General features: G+C 40.6%; 1 protein-coding gene across 1 annotated transcript in view; it reads right to left on the bottom strand.

Annotated features, from left to right (window-relative positions):
• The window catches only part of LOC126237535 (filamin-A), a 914,413-nt gene that overhangs the window by 174,391 nt on the left and 723,531 nt on the right, over positions 1–16,491 (bottom strand). Inside the window, exons 33-34 of the mRNA XM_049947718.1 lie at positions 12,841–13,071; positions 12,636–12,748 (exon numbers count right to left, since the gene is read on the bottom strand). Of these exons, the coding sequence (XP_049803675.1) occupies positions 12,636–12,748; positions 12,841–13,071 (344 nt within the window). The remainder of the gene's footprint in view (positions 1–12,635; positions 12,749–12,840; positions 13,072–16,491) is intronic.

Genomic DNA, 16,491 nt, shown 5'->3' with positions numbered 1-16,491 from the left:
AAAATAAATGCTTGGTGTAATGACTGGCAGTTATCTCTCAATATTAGTAAGTGTAACCTACTGGATATAACAAGAAAAAATCCCCATTAATGTTAGAGTACAAAATAAGTGCCCAGTCTTTGGAAGCGGTACCATCCATCAAGTATCTGGGTGTGACTATTCGAAATGATCTCAAAATGGAATGATTATATTACACAAGTAACGGGCAAGGCGAACTCTAAATTGTGGTTTATTGGCAGAATCCTGAAGCGATGCAGTCATTCGACAAAGGAAATTGCTTAAAATATGTTAGATCATCCAGTATTAGAGTATTGTTCATCTGTATGGAACCCTTACCAATTGGGTCTGATTCAAGAGATTGAGAAGGTCCAAAGAAGAGTGGCAAGATTCACGATTGGTACATTTAGCGATTGCGAGTGCGTTACACATCTCATAGAAAGTTGGAGAGCATATATTATTACCACCAACTTTCAAATCACGCTATGATCACCATTCAAAGATAATGGAAATTAAGAGCTTGTACTGAGGCATTCAGGAAATCATTTTTCCCTCGCGCGGTCCGCGTGTGGAACACAGAGGGAGGGAGGGAGGGAGGGAGGGAGGGAGGGAGGGAGGGGGGGGATGAATATGATTTTGGCACTAATTGTGCCCTCTGCCACACACCGCTTGGTGGCTAGCGGAGTATGTATGTAGATGTAGATGTAGATGTAGATTTCCTGGAAAAAAATATCCCACCCACATCCACATCTACGCTCTGCAAACCACTGTGAAGTGTATGGCAGATAGTATGTCCCGTAGTCCCAGTTATTAGGGTTTCTTCCCCCATTCCATTAATATATGTAGTGCAGGAACAATGACTGTTTAAATGCCTCTGTGTGTGTTTTAATTAATTTACTCTTATCTTCACTCTCCCTAATGGAGCGATGCATACACGGTTGTAGTATATTCCTAGTTATCATTTAACACCGGTTCTTGAAAACTTTGAAAGTATGTTTTCAAGGGGTAGTTTGATTTTTCTTCATGAGTCTGCCAGTTCAGTTTCTTCAGCATCTCTATGATACTCTCCCACAGATCAAACAAACCAAACATTCAATAATCCCTGTTAGTACTATTTGACATGAGTTCCATACACTTGAGTAATATTCTATGATGTGTCATACGAGTGATTCTAATTAATATCCTTTGTAGACAGATTGCATTTCCCCCGTAATTTCCCAATAATTGAATCTTATCAATAGCCAACTGAATAATTATGTTGTTTCTTTCAAAGAGTATTTCATTACAGGTTACTGGAGCATCTCTGAAAAACCTGAGGTTGCTATTAATATCATCTGCAAGATCATTAATATACAACACGAACAGCAAGGGTCCCAACACACTTCCCTGGGGCAAGTTGTGCACTCCCTACCAAAAAATCCTCGATTGAGTCACAAATTTTGCTCTATATCCCATACTATTGTACTATTGGCAATAAGTGAAGATGTGGTACTGATTCAAAAACTTTTTGTAAATCAAGAAATACTGCATCTACCTGCCTGCCTTGATTCAAAGCTTTCAGTATGTCATGTCAAAAAAGTGCAGGTAGGATTTCACACGATTTATATTTTCAGAATGCATGCTGGTTGGCATAGAGGATGTTATTCTGTTTGAGATAACTTATTATGTTTGACCTCAGAATGTGTTCTAAAATTCTACCTTTCTTTTAGATGGGTGTGATCCATACTTTCTGTCAATTGGTGGGCATAGTTTCTTGTTTGACGGATCTATGACACATTATAGTTGGCAGCTGCAAATTCAGTATAGAATCTGATAGAGACTCCATTGGGCCCTGGGGGTGGAAGCTGCTTTTCAACGCCATTGACACTAAAATCTATTGCACTCATCATTTCAGTGGTACGAGAATTACACAGGGGCAATACATCTGGGTTTTCCTTTGTAAAAGAACATTTTAAAATTGAGTTAAGCAATCCTACTTCTGCTTTGCTACACTCAGTTTCAGTTCCTGTCTCATCTATGAGAAACTCAACGCTAACGTTGATGCTACTAACAGCCTTTACATACTAAAAGAATTTCTTTGGAGTTTGTGAAAGATCACTTGACACTATTCTGCTACAGTAGTCACTGAAGGCTTCACACATTGCTCTCTTGACAGCCAAACAGGTTTCATTCAGCATCTCTTTATCTATGCTTTATTTTACACCTGCTATGCAGTAATCTCTGTTTATCTTCAAGTTTCTTTACAGCAACTGTATGCCATGGAGGACCTCTTCCATTATGAACTGTTCCACTGGATAAAACAGTGCATGGTCAGCTATTCTTTTAAACTTGAGCCATAGTTCACCTATATTCCCCTGTCTTGTGCTAAAAGTTTCAAGTTTCTCATTGAGATATGATACCACTGCTTTTTTACCTAGTTTATTGAATATATAAACCTTTCTATTTGTTTTAACTGACCTTTGTCTTTGAGCAACCATTATTGTTACAAGTGCCTCACAGTCACTGATACCTGCTTCAATGATGCCATCCTCAAAGAGATCAGGTCTATTTGTCACCATTATAGCTAATATATTGTTGCAGAAGAAGCTGAATAGCACCGTGGTGTAGTGATTATGATACTAAACTGCTGCATGGAGGGTCGTGAGTTCAAAGCTCACTTGGACTGCACAATTTTAATTTCTATATTCGGTTCGAGTACATTCAAGAAGAATCCACAGACGTCAAGTATCATTGTACTGGAATGTTCTGTAATTGTATATATACCGAATGTGTTCTGGCCAGAGGCAGTTCGCTCCGCGCTCTTGTATGTGCAAGTGCTGAATAAACCTTTGTTAAGTGAAGTTCGTGTTCGTCATTCATCTAATTACGTCTTCTTCTATGTGACATTATTCTGGTGGAGACGCTGGGTATTGAAACTTGTGACAGCGCACATTATTGACGACAGAGTGGCTCACATCAGGCCCGTTTACGTGGCAAGAAACCCAAGTTCGAGCCATATTCAGCAGATCGCAATCTACCGGAGACAGAAGAAGAAGAGGATGTTACGATGACAGCAACTGTGTGCCACCACATGAGACATCCTTCCGGGTTCTTTGGTGACGATGGCCAAGATCCAAACAAGTGGCTGAAGTTATATGAGCGTGTGTTTGGCTAACGTATTTTTCTACTTAGAGGGCACTGCCAAGCAATGGTATGAGAACAACGAGGAGAAGTTCACAAGCTGGGAAGTATTCCAGATGGAACTGCACAAGTATTTCGGCGACACACAAAGACAGAAGTGCAAGGCAGAAAATAATTAAAATGCAGGGCACAGCGTCCAGGAGATACTACAGCATCCTACAGAGAAACTACAGCATCCTACATTCAAGGCGTCTTGGAGCTGTGTAAAATAGCGGATCCTAGAATGGAGGAGGAAGATAAGGTTGCACATCTCATGAAGGGTGTTGCTGAGGACATGTATCAACCCCGTCTCCTGAAGGAGGTTTCAACAGAAGATGACTTCATAAAATGGTGCCAATATATTGAGACAATGCACCAAAAAAGAATTACACACAAGAAGTTTGAACAGCTTCCAAATGTCATATCGATGTCTGTGACAGAGGAAGAAACTGATTTCATAAGTGTTCATCAGATAGTAAGAGAGGAAGTTCAGAAGGCACTTGGATTGCATAGCAAACAAAAACCCAACACATTTCAAGAGGTCATAAGGGAGGAAGTGGAACAGACAATGAACCCAATCTCTCCTCCTTCAATTCCCTTTAAAACAGTGAGAAAGTCGAGACCCACGCGAAGTTACATTCCTACAATGCCGCATGAGGAACCTGTTTGGGCACCACGGAAGACTGACATCTGGAGGACCCAAGATAACCGACAGTATGTTTCCACTGTGGACGACCGGGACATGTGGTTTGCTATTGTTGAGAAAGGCAGCGGATATTTGATGACACCTGTGCCAGAAAACAGCAAACTGATCTTAGCCGACGCCAACTCCTGTACGACAAAGATGAACAAGAAGATGTGGGTGTAGGACGACGTAGGTCACCATCGCCGCAAGATAGCCGCTGGAGAGGACGCTCCATAACATTACGATCAGAGTCTCCATCATTGTTTAGAAGCTCCAGCCGATCACCTACCTGCCGCAACCTGGAAAACTAAAGGGTGCGGCCTTCCTTGGAGGTGAGGCCGCCGTAGAAAAAAAATCCTCCGCCGTCGATCACTACAAAAATGATATGAAACTATGTCGATATCCTCATGGATGGCCGACCAGCCCAAGCTCTCGTGGACTCTGGAGCATCATATTCAGTCATTTTGGAAAAGTTCCGTCACCAGTTGCAGAAAACTGTATTCGTCGACAGCAAAACATCTCTGCTGAAGGTGGCTAACGGGAAATATGTAAAATCTATAGGAAGATGTACCATTCATGTGGGTACAAAAGGCCATATACAGCCCTCAGAATTCATCATCTTACAAGAGTGTTGTCATGACATGATTCTTGGATGGGATTTTTTGAAAGCTTCTCAGGCAATTGTAGACTGTGGTCACTCGAAGATTATGCTAGACAAGATGAGATACTGTGGACAGGAAGACGCACATCTGAGTTTACGGAGACTGTGTGCTGGATGGAGTGATCATTCCTTCAGTCAGCACTAGAAAGGTAACTTTCACATGTCATGCCATGCATCAACCCGTGGATCTTGTAGTGGAATGTAAGAGAAGCGTACCACTGAAGAATAACTTGGTCATCCCGGCCTCTGTGATCTCTTTTTAAGGATGGATTCGGTGAATTGTGGATAGTTAACTGTCGCCGAGAACCGCAGATCCTTCCCAGACACATGTGCGTAGCAAACACTGAGCTGTTAATTGAAGAACAGCTCAGCAACAGCTCAGCATCATAGAAACCTCCCATGCCGAGTCTGTGGGCGAAATTAGCACTATCACTATGAGACACGATCTTCTAGCTCGACTATCACCAGATCTCACTAAGGAACAACAGAAGAAGCTACTTGCCATTCTACAAGAATGCTTCAATCCGCAGGCGAAGAGCAAATTAGACAAATCAACAGTGAAGCAGCAGATTAGCACTGGAGACCATCAACCAATAAGTCAGACAACATACCTTGTGTCAGCAACGGAACATCGAATAATCCGACAAGGTAGAGAAAATGATGAAGAATGACATCATTCAGCCTTCGCAGAGCCCATTGTCATAACCAGTGGTCCTTGTCAGGAAGAAGGATGGCAGTTGGCACTTTTATGTTGATTAGAGGAAGCTTAATAAGATTACTAAAACGGATGTTTACCCTCTACCACAAACTGACAATACACTAGATTGTCTGAAGGGGGCTAAGTTTTTCTCAACCATGGACATGTACTTGGGATACTGGCAAATCGAAGTAGATGAGGCTGATGGTGAGAAAACTGCATTCATAACCCCTGAGGCCCTGTATGAGTTTAAGATAATGCTGTTTGGTTTGTGTAATGCACCAGTAACTTTTGAACGAATGATGGATAATCTTCTAAGTCACCTGAAGTGGACGATGTGTCTTTGTTATTTAGATGACATTACAGTGTTCTCAGAGTCATTTGATGAACATATAAAAAGACTGAGGGCCATTCTTAAGTGTCTCCAACAAGGCAGACTGTCTCTTTGGAGCAAAAGAAATCAAAATACTTGGACACCTTGTGTCAAATGAAGGTGTGTGGCCACACCCAGAAAAGATGAGAACTATAATGTAATTTCCTGTTCGTAAAAGTATTAGAGATGTGAGAAGCTTCCTCACATTATGTTCTTATTACCGTCATTTTATCAAAGACTTTTGTATCAAAGCCAGGCCACTCCAAGAGTTGTTAAAAGTTTATGCTAAATTTATCTGGGGTGATGCTCAACACGATTCTTTCGATGTGCTGCGAAACGCTCTGACGACTGACCCTGTACTTGGTCTGTATGATGAGAGAGCACCTACAGAACTACACACAGATGCTGGTGGGTATGGGATTGGTGCTGTTCTGGTGCAAATTTTGCATGGAACAGAGAAGGTGCTTCTAGGACACTTACAAAAGCCAAGAGATACTACTCAACTACAGAAAGAGAATGTCTTGCTGTGATCTGGACCATGTGCAAATTTCGAAAGTATCTCTATGGAAGGCTATTCACAGTTGTTACAGACCATCATTCACTTTGTTGGCTGACAGGTCTTAAGGATCCAACAGGACGACTCAGCAGGTGGGCACTACGTCTTCAAGAGTATGACATTACCATAGTATACAAAAGTGGAAGAAAACACCAAGATGCCGACTGTCTCTCAAGAAATCCTGTGCAAGACCATCGAGACTTTGGTGAAGATAGTGACTGCCTCGCTGCACTCCAGGATCTCTCTGATGAGCAGAAGAAGGACGCCAAGATATCTCAAATTATGCTTGCCTTAAATCGGTCAGAGGATATGAAAGGACAATTTAAGGCAGTTAATGGATTACTTTGCAAGAAAATCTTTGATCCGTTTGGAAAGAGGTGGCTACCAGTGATTCCTAAACACATGCGCTTAGATGTTCTACAGAAATTCCATGACGCACTATGTGCCGCACTGTCGAGAGTGCCAGAGGAGAAAGGAAGTACCTCAGACACCAAATGGCTGACTAATACCAATTCCACCAGCCAAAACGCCTTTCCAGTGTGTTGGGATTGACCTCCTTGGATGATTTCCAATGTCTGCTAGTGGCAATAGATGGATTATTGTTTGCACTGATTACCTGACACCTTATGCCATTACAAAATCTGTGAAAATAGCTGAAGCATCCGAGGTAGCCAAATTCATCATGGAAGACATTGTATTAAAACACGGTGCCCCAAGGTTGTTAACCATGGTTCGAGGGAAAGTTTTTCAATCGAATCTTGTGACACAGATAAACTGTCGGTGCAACATTACTCATCACATGATGACTGACTACCATCAGCCAAGAAACGGGCTTACTGAATGCCTTAGTAAGACCTTAGCCGACGTGCTATCAATGTTCATCAATATTGAGCAGAGTGACTGGGATGAGGTGCTACCTTTTGTGACGTTTGCCTACAACACCACCAAACAAGACACCACGGGATTTACACCATTTTTCCTGGTGCATGGGCATGAGGCGACTACGACGATGGACAGTGTGTTTCCGTTACATCCTGATGATGTGGATGACAACTACATTGGCCAGATGTTAACCAGAGCTGAGGAAGCTTGGCAGTTAGCTCGACTCCGCACACTGCAGGCTCAAGGAAACGACCGCCAAAGGTATGACGCGAGCCACCGCCCTGTTGTCTACCATCCTGGTGACCTCGTGTGGATCTTCACTCCTGTTCGGAGGGTTGGTCTCTCTGAGAAGCTCCTCAGGCACTACTTTAGACCTTATCAGGTTGTAAGACAGCTGTCATGTTACTTATGGAGCTGAAGATTTCGACTCTGACGCAAGACGACGAAAGATCAGAGATACAGTCTACGTCCTTTGAATGAAGCCCTACAAGGATCCTTCCACCTAGAATAAATTCGAAGCTCCAGCGAGAGGCAACAAACAGAAAGGTGACGAAGAGTATAGCATAAAAGGAAGTTCTAAAAAGATCACCGCCAAGGTGAGCATCAGCCATCGGGAGTCGGAGTATACAGGGCTGATGACTCGTTCCCGGACCAGGAGGACGTAACACCAAGATGCTGTTCTCTTAAGGAGGGAGCAATGTCGCAGAAGGAACTGAGTAGCACCGTGATGTAGTGGTTACGATACTAAACTGTTGCACGGAGGGTCATGAGTTCAAAGCTCATCTGGACTGTACAATTTTAATTTCTATATTCGGTTCGAGTACATTCTAGAAGTATCCACGAATGTCAAGAATCATTGTACTGGAATGCTCTGTAGCTGTATATATACTGTATGTGTTCTGGCTGGAGGCAGTTCACTCCACACAATTGCTATGGTCCAATCTGGAGGTAGAGTTTCAGTTTCCCAAATCTTCACTATCATATCATGGAGATGTTTTATTGTATCATGATCAGCGTATTTCCACTTTTCAGCCAAGATGCAATCCTCACCTCCAGATTTGTTATTTTTCAAGCCTTGTATAGTTTTCATGATTTCATCTAATGTGGGAGGGAGACTATCTGCAGGAGGAACAGTAGGCTAGAAATCAAGCTTTTCCTTTGGATTTTCAGCATTCAGTAGGGATGAAAAGTAATTTCCAAAAGCTGCAGCACATGATTTGTCATTCAAATTTAGTTTTCCATCGAGTCCTCTTATATCTAACGTAGAAGGTTTAAACTTCAATAGTTGTGATTTAAAGGCTTTATAAAATTCCCGAGTGTGATGTCTTCTAAAATTTGCTTCTATTTCATCGATTTGGTTTTTGTTGAAGAGTCTCTTGGTTGTTCTCAATGCTTTTGATTTATCTTTCCTAACCTTCAAGAAGTTTTCGTGATTTTCGGAGGTTTTCTTGCTATTCCATTTTATCCACGCCCGTCTTCACTTTTCAATTGCTTCATTACAATCTTCATTCCACCATGGGTGTTTATATTTTTTATTGGTCAGTACAGTTTCAGTAGCTGATTTTACCATGGCTTCTTTAATTCTGTTTTATTTGGTTTGCTGAGTAGAGTTTCTGTAAATTTGTTATTGACATTTTTCAGTTTACTTATCTCACATTTTGTAGGTCTTTTTTTTTTTTTTTTTTTTTTTCTTGAAATATTGGAAAGGTTCTTTCGGCTATCTGTGATGATATTCATTTTTACCAGAGACAAGTAATGATCAGAATCAATTATGGTATTCCTCAAAACTTTAACACTGAAAATTTCCCTGGTGGATTTTTTTGAAATAGCTACATGGTCCAGCTGCAATTCTCCAAATGATTGCGTTAGGGTGTTTCCAAGTTTTGGCTTTTCGATGTAGACGCTTGAAGGCTGTGGATTTTAAAAGAAAATCACAGTTCTTAAAAATATCAATTAGTCGCTCACCATTTTTATTTGTTCTTTTATGTGCAGGGTAGTCACCAACAATTTGCTTATACTTTTTTTCCTCTACCAATCTGTGCATTAAAATCGCCCATCAAAATTATGGAATGGTGTTTTGGAACTTTGTCAATTGTTTCTTAAGTTTTTCCCAAATTTTGTCAACTGATTCTGATTCTTTTTTGTTTGATTCATTTGTGGGAGCATGGAAATTTACAATCGTATAAGCTTTATTCATAGTTTTGAAAGACAGTGTTGACGTTCTTCCACAACTTGAAGAGAAATCCAAGACTGAATCGATCATTTTCTTGTTGACAATAAAGCAAGTGCCTAGATGTGGTATATTTATTGTGACTCTTTTGCCAGGTTTTCCTTTGAATATTCCAAAGCCTTCTCATTCAAAACAACATTCACCTGTGAGTCTTGTCTCCTGTGCAGCTGATATCATTACATTTTTTTCCTCTTAGTGTGTCTAGCATTTGTTTCAATTTTCCAACTTCAAGAAGAGAGTTTATATTTACGGTTGCCAAGAAAGTCTTATGTTTCTTATGACATGATGATGTAGACTCCCCAGAATCCGCAGGTCTAGTCCCATGAACGGGAGTGGATTGGTTACCACCTGGGGTATGTAATCCAAGAGGTTGTGTTTCCATCAAGAAAAGAGAATAAAAATAAGGAAATTTTGGGTTATCCCGAAGGATAACGGGGTTTTGACTAATGAGGTAGTGAGCCCCACAGTGTGTGAAATTCAGCCGCCTATTCTGGGTCAGACGCTGTTTGCAGCCACTCATTCTGAGACAGACGATAGAGTTTACTAGTTTTGGTCCATCCTGGCTATTTCATTTCACCATCACCCATATCTGAAAGATATTCCCCTATCCACCACCTGGGGAAGCACCCGATGGGGGACTAGTAAACCCCGCACATCAAGTGTTTAGTGATGGTGGTTCCTCCGTCCTTTCTGCCATTGAGGTGTCACTAATCACTCTCTTCCATCTTCCAGGCCGTTGACCATCCCAGATGAGAAGTATAGGTTGGGAAATGAAAGACCCCTAGCCCTCGAAACCTAACAGCATCAGGGTCTGTTTTAAGTAGTTTTCAGAGATGGCACTTTGTCATGTTTCACAGGATGTCTGGTTGTGCCCACCATTAACAAAACTCTAATTGCCCCAATTGATTGTTGAATGATTCAAGTCTCCTCCAAGAATTACAGTATAATTGGGGAAAAATTTTGAACATGGCTGACGTTTGCAGCAACCGTATACACAAATTTGAAAAACATGTAAAAATCAGCCAACCGGTTGTATATGTACTGTTCGTCTGACAGTCAGTCTCCTCACACCACACCGATGTTACTTATGTTTTAATGTTTGACTTTTGAATAGCATTATGGTTTATATTTTAATGTATGACCTGAGCAACTCAGCTCTTAACTCACTGTACATCTTTGACGATATGTTCTTCATGTAATTACCTTACCTTCTGATGATGAAGTCACCCTTAGAGGTGACGAAACCAGGCCAAGGTATATAGAAAACCTATGCAACCGGTTGGCTGATTTTTACATATTTTTCACAATTGGAGAACTTAATGGGGAACTTCCATACAAGTGAAACGAGCTTACCTTCAAAGTTTTCAGTTATATCAGGAGGTGAGCCTAGTGGTCAATAGGAGGATACAGTTACAGTTTTAAGACCACACCTGATATAGAGTCTAGCCCATACAATCTCACGTGCAATTTCAATTTCTATCCTGATGGATTTGCATATCTTGTCAACTGCAACAAATACACATCTCCATTTCCCATAATCCTATCCTTTAAGTATACACACAAATTTACCCCAAAAATCTCACTGCTATCAACTTCACATTTTGACCAGCTTTCTGTACCTAGTATAATGTCAATCTTACAGCATTTCAGGAGTGCTTCAAACTCTGGCATTTTGTTGCGAATACTTTGAAAGTTTACAACAAAGATTTTAATACTTTTGCTGTTGGGGGCATTTCTTTGGATTTTACACTAATACTTTCAGGTCTCCTACAGCTGTTGCTATCTGGAATGGATGGAGAGCAAAAAGAAAAAAAAAAAGAAAAAAAGGGTCAGGTACCTGCTATGGCTATGGATGACTAAGCTGTATGGAAATCTGAAATTTAACTCGAGTCTCTGATTTTTATAGTCTGAATTTTCAATAACGACATTAGCATGGAATTCAGCATATGCAAGTGCATCTCATTGGCACTAAGGAATGGCAAATTCTCAAAAAGTGTTCTAGGACAAACAGTCATGCACCACCAGCCAGAAGGCTGCAAATATCTAAGAATTTTCCAGCTGGACAACAACGAACATGGGCATGTAAAAAATGTGATCATCAAAGAGAAAACAAACGGGTCACAAAAATTTTGAAAAGTGCACAATCATCCCCAACCATCAAGGCACTCAATACCTGGGCCATTATCATCATCAACACACTGCAGACATTGTGAGATTGACAAAAGTAGAGTAATGTATTCTGAGCAGAAAAATAAGAAAACTTATGACAATTCACAATGCACTCTACCCCTGCAAGTGATGTCGACAGGTTGCACTTGCCCAGAAAAGCATGTGGTAGAGGATTCCTGCAAGCAAGGTAGATAATGGAAGAAGAGAAGTATACATTGACGGACTATGTGGAAGACTGCAAAGAGTCAGCTCTGACTGAAGCCAAGAGCTGAAAATTTCTCAAGGTACTGCAAACTAAGAATCAATAGCTGTGTTCCAATGGCGTCTGGCAGTCTGCACAATAAAGCAATGCATTAGTAGTTTTTGGAGAAGATTGTAGTCAAAATAGATAAACAAAAGGCTAGTGTTGGCTGACGAATGGAACCCTAAAAAAAGAAACTGAAGGACTGATTCCTCAGGAAGAAGCCCTCAGAAATGATACCATCAAACCCAGAGTTGAGAAATCAGCAGAAGTCTCAAAGTGCATACTCTGCAATGAAGCTGACAAAACAACTGACCAAATTTTGGGCTTTTGCAAAATGATCACACAGACTGATCTGTACACAGGCACAATGATGTGGCATGAATAATCTGCAGATTACCATCTGCCAGTGTAAGCGACAATAAATACTAGAGAGCGAACGTCAGCTTCAGGTCAATAAAATGCAGGAACACAATACTACAACTGTGCAGAAGAGTACAGTGCACTTCACTGACATTGATATCTCTGGTAATAGCAGAATCAACAAGAAATGAACTTGAAAAACGTACCTGATATGAGGACAAACTACAACTACTCCAATGTAAACCAGTAAGAATGGTTGCAGTGGTTCTCGACACACTGGGAGCAGTGCGGCACTTGGAAACCACTGGAATTGGTAAAATATAATCCGACAACTACAAAAGGCCACTTTACTGCAAAAATTACACACACAGCCCTAGACACTTGGGAACTGTCCAACTAGTGATAAAATATGAAATACAGCATCGTGAACTCATTTGCTATCTTTATGGTTATTGCCATGTTTATGTTTATATATGGTTATATATAATAAATCATCTAAACATATTCTCTTAATTATTTGTTTCAATGTTTTTATCCAATTCAACCTTTGTGTGAAAGAGGATTCCATTACTTAAAAATAATTATCAAATCACTGTCATTAATTGATTGGTGGTCTGATTACCTTAGATGGTCCAAGTCCTGAGATTTTGACCTTGCTAACATCATAAATGTTGCAGGCAAAAGGGCTACCTCTCACTGGTTCCCCATCCAGCATTACAGACACACTGTGCCGTCCTGTAAATGTGCAGACATGTATCAGAATTGTCAATGTCAAAGTACAGAGTGATTTACAAGTGTCTGACAGTTACCCGACATTCTTTACTTACCTACTTCAAGTGGGGTGAATTCTGCAATAAATTTATCTGTCTTTGTCACTCTGGCAGTAGTAGTCTGTCCTGAAGGGGAAGCAATTGTGACATCACAAGTGCCCAAGTCAGCAGCCGGTAACTGAGGATCGACAATGAGAACTGCCGAGCGACCGAGGGGAGACATTTTTAATGCAGAACCTGACACCAGAATTTGACTGGAGTCAAGAATCTTGCAGGTAAACGGAGAACCTGCCACAGAGAAGCAAATAATGAGGCATATTTCATTTTTCACTAAAACAAAAAATTCCAGTTGTGAAGCAGCTCAAGCTGACTGGCATAACAGGAGACCAACTGATTTACAGTTATGTAAATAGTACTCATGCACAAATCACATGCTAGCTAATTTGGCATGACAGAGTTGAACAGAAGATGATCAAATTAAAATGCATCACAATTTGATGGAGCCTAAAAATCACACTAAGGTAGCTGGAAGACAGGGAAAGACAACAAAACACCATTTTGGCTGGAAGATTTTTGTGGTTATTTACAGTTTATTCAATTATATGTGAGAGTAACAGAAAGCTTTGAAAAACACTGGGTTATGTACCTTTCTGAGGTAAAAAGCAGCAGCATCCAACTGAATCTACATTTTCAGCACTGTGTCAACATTAGAAGCAGTGTGAGGGACAATACTCTTGTGCTCAGGATTCAGGCACGAAATGGGAGGAAATGACAATCTTCATGTCACTTCCACCACCTAAAGTTTTTTCTTTCTCAGTGTCCACTCTTATCACTTCCCTGAAATTGCTCTCTTTCAAATATGTAATGGGCAGCCACATGAAAAGGAGGCAGATGGAAAAGTAAATACACTTTATTATTTCAGAAAGTAATTAACATAACTGTTACGACATTTGTCCTACTGTGAGCCACGGTAGTCAATGCCTTCATGGAAAAATGTTGCAGTTGCCTGTGGAACCATAACTGTATTCAGGTCCATAGTCTTCTGCTCACTCAAGTCAGTGAAACTACCTGGCATACAGGGTGGTTCAAAAATTGAGGGCATAATTTGAGGTACGTACTACCACATGTAAACGAAGTTTGTCACAACACTCGTCGAAACACTCAGTTTCCGAGCCGCAGGCTTCAAAATCAGAGATGTTTTTCTTCTAACAGGTGCTTGCTGTTGCAGACAATATTAATAGGACGGCTGGTTTCTGAGGTGAAGGCTACACTGAATGCTGTGTCTGATATTACACATACAGTGGAACTCCACTTTTAAACTTTTCGAGGGACTTTAAAAAATATGATGAATACTGCAGGAAAACGTAAAATGTGGGAAATAATGTTTTAAGCAATAAAAGTTACACATAGGATCCACCTTTGTATTTTCACAGTTTATGTATGGTATATGTACATAATAGGCACCAAATCATTGTCAGGTACTTTTTTTATTGGCTAATAAAGGTTTATTACCTTCTAAATATTTATTATCTACTAAAAACTGCTGATTAACTGGAACTAGTAATTGTCTGGCAAGTAGAAACGTCTGACTTAAATTTATACAACATAATCGATGTTTTTGGAAAGTCTGCAGCTGTCATTCACTATTTAAATAACAAAACACTGCACCAGTTACGTATTTTTTCATGCTTAGTATGATGCATTTTGTGAATTTTTTCTCATTGTCAAGTGCAAAGATGTATTTTGTGTGTGGTGTCTGCCTAATTTTCGTTCTGTATCTCTTGCATTGTAGTCATCTTTTTGAGGTTATAAGGTAATGTGGCTCCTCAGTTGTACAGAAAACCACACATATGCAAACTATCACTCACACTGTCTGTCTGTGAAACATCACAAAAAATACATACATAATACTGGACTTGGCAATGAGAATAAATTCTTGAAACATGTATTGCTAAGCATGAAAAAATACTTAACTGGTGCTGTGTTTAAACAAAAAACAACTGAATAACACCTTGTCAGTGAAGGTGTCAATTAGTACTAGAAGTGGCCAAATGACAAAACGTACTAAATATGGTTCGACAAAGGTGTCGTGATGATCACAACAATTGTGAAGCTATGCATGTGTAGTAGTAAATGGAAATAGTTGTGACTGTCAAGATATCTTTATTCCAACGAACCTAGTTACTCCCATCAGCCAGAGTCGAGTCGACCTTGGCAGTGGCACAAGATGTGGTACGAATTGTTCCAACTTTTACCCATTCCTCATTTCAGATCCACTGAGTAGAGCATCCTGGTGTGAAGAAATTTAACCTGCAAATCTGTAAACACCACCTTGGTGGCCAAAACCATGCCAGCATCTTTTTATGTCAATTATGTGAGTTTTTTCTCCACGATCATTTTTCATAAAGTGTAAATCGTGGGAAAATTATAGATATGTTAACACAAAATCATGTGTGAATTAAAATTGTGGACATATGAAATTTGATGGGAGCAAATGTCATAAATGGTGGGAAAACTTTACTTACGGGAAGGTAAAAATGGTTTTATACTGTATATTCGAATCAAGTGGTGGAAGAATTGCACTTTACATACCGTGACCCGGACATCAATGCTGTTCTGGCTCATCTTGCATATTGGCAGAGCTACCCACTGCAAAGATGCCCAGATCGAAAGACATCTGAATGTTTCCACTGCCACGTGTGCACTTGCGGGAAGTTTCAGTTTCCCGGTTTCGGCGGGGATGACCGCGACCCACTATTTGCAAGAGCAACAGATGTGCTCTTATCATTTGCAAAGCATAAAGGTTCTGTTACCAGCACATTACCCTGCACGATTTTTGTTCTGCCAGTGGTTCTGGCAGCAGTGTGCTACAAATGACACCTTCCCAGCCTTAGAATTATTCACAGACAGCGACTGCACGGTTTCCACACTAACCTGATTTGAAACCTACCTACTTCCAGTTGCGGGAAGATTTAAACTCGTTAACATATTTACCTCTGATGCCCCACAGGGAATACCTTCAGAATTGAATTGTGGCAGCTTGTGAGGAAATAGGCAATACTCCTTGAATTTGGGATAGTGTCCTCAGGGCCACGGGACATTGTGTGGCCTGTATTCGTGCAGGAGGGGACATTGTGAACATCTTCTGTAAAAGCAATAACCAGTGGAAAGAAAAATGTTCCGCAGAATATCACTGATCTAAAGGCCATACTTCAGAAACAGCTTTTCCAGATAAATGTTGTAATGAACTTTTTGTACTGTATACATATTGGAACACATACCGGAATTTACATTCTCTATTTCTGAAACAAAGTGTAGATGGTAATGGAAAGTCCTTGGTAGAATGTAAGTCGTGGGAGGAGTGAAGCAGTGAAAGGACTAGCAGAGATTTTCCGAAAGATTGAAGAATGTGTCGCAAGGGTGGCTCCTCATTATGTAGTTCAAGGAAGTTGATATTCGGGGTACGATCCAGACGGCAAACATTGTGCACAGCCATTGAAGTTGAACACATTGTGCTCAGCAGTGTGTTCCACACATGGGTGGCCATCTCTGCTCTTCGCTACAGTTACACAGTTGCCCTTCGACCACGCAGACAGTTGAATAATGGTAATATCCAGAGAAGAAGTTTGTTCAAAAGTTACAGCAAAGTTGCCATGTGATATTACTGCTTTCACAGCATATGCCCGGGACAGGGCTAGAATAGTACAC

Source organism: Schistocerca nitens, chromosome 2 (genome assembly GCF_023898315.1).
Source record: "Schistocerca nitens isolate TAMUIC-IGC-003100 chromosome 2, iqSchNite1.1, whole genome shotgun sequence".
Taxonomy (NCBI): Eukaryota; Metazoa; Arthropoda; class Insecta; order Orthoptera; family Acrididae; genus Schistocerca; species Schistocerca nitens.
This window is presented reverse-complemented; position numbering and strand designations above follow the sequence as displayed.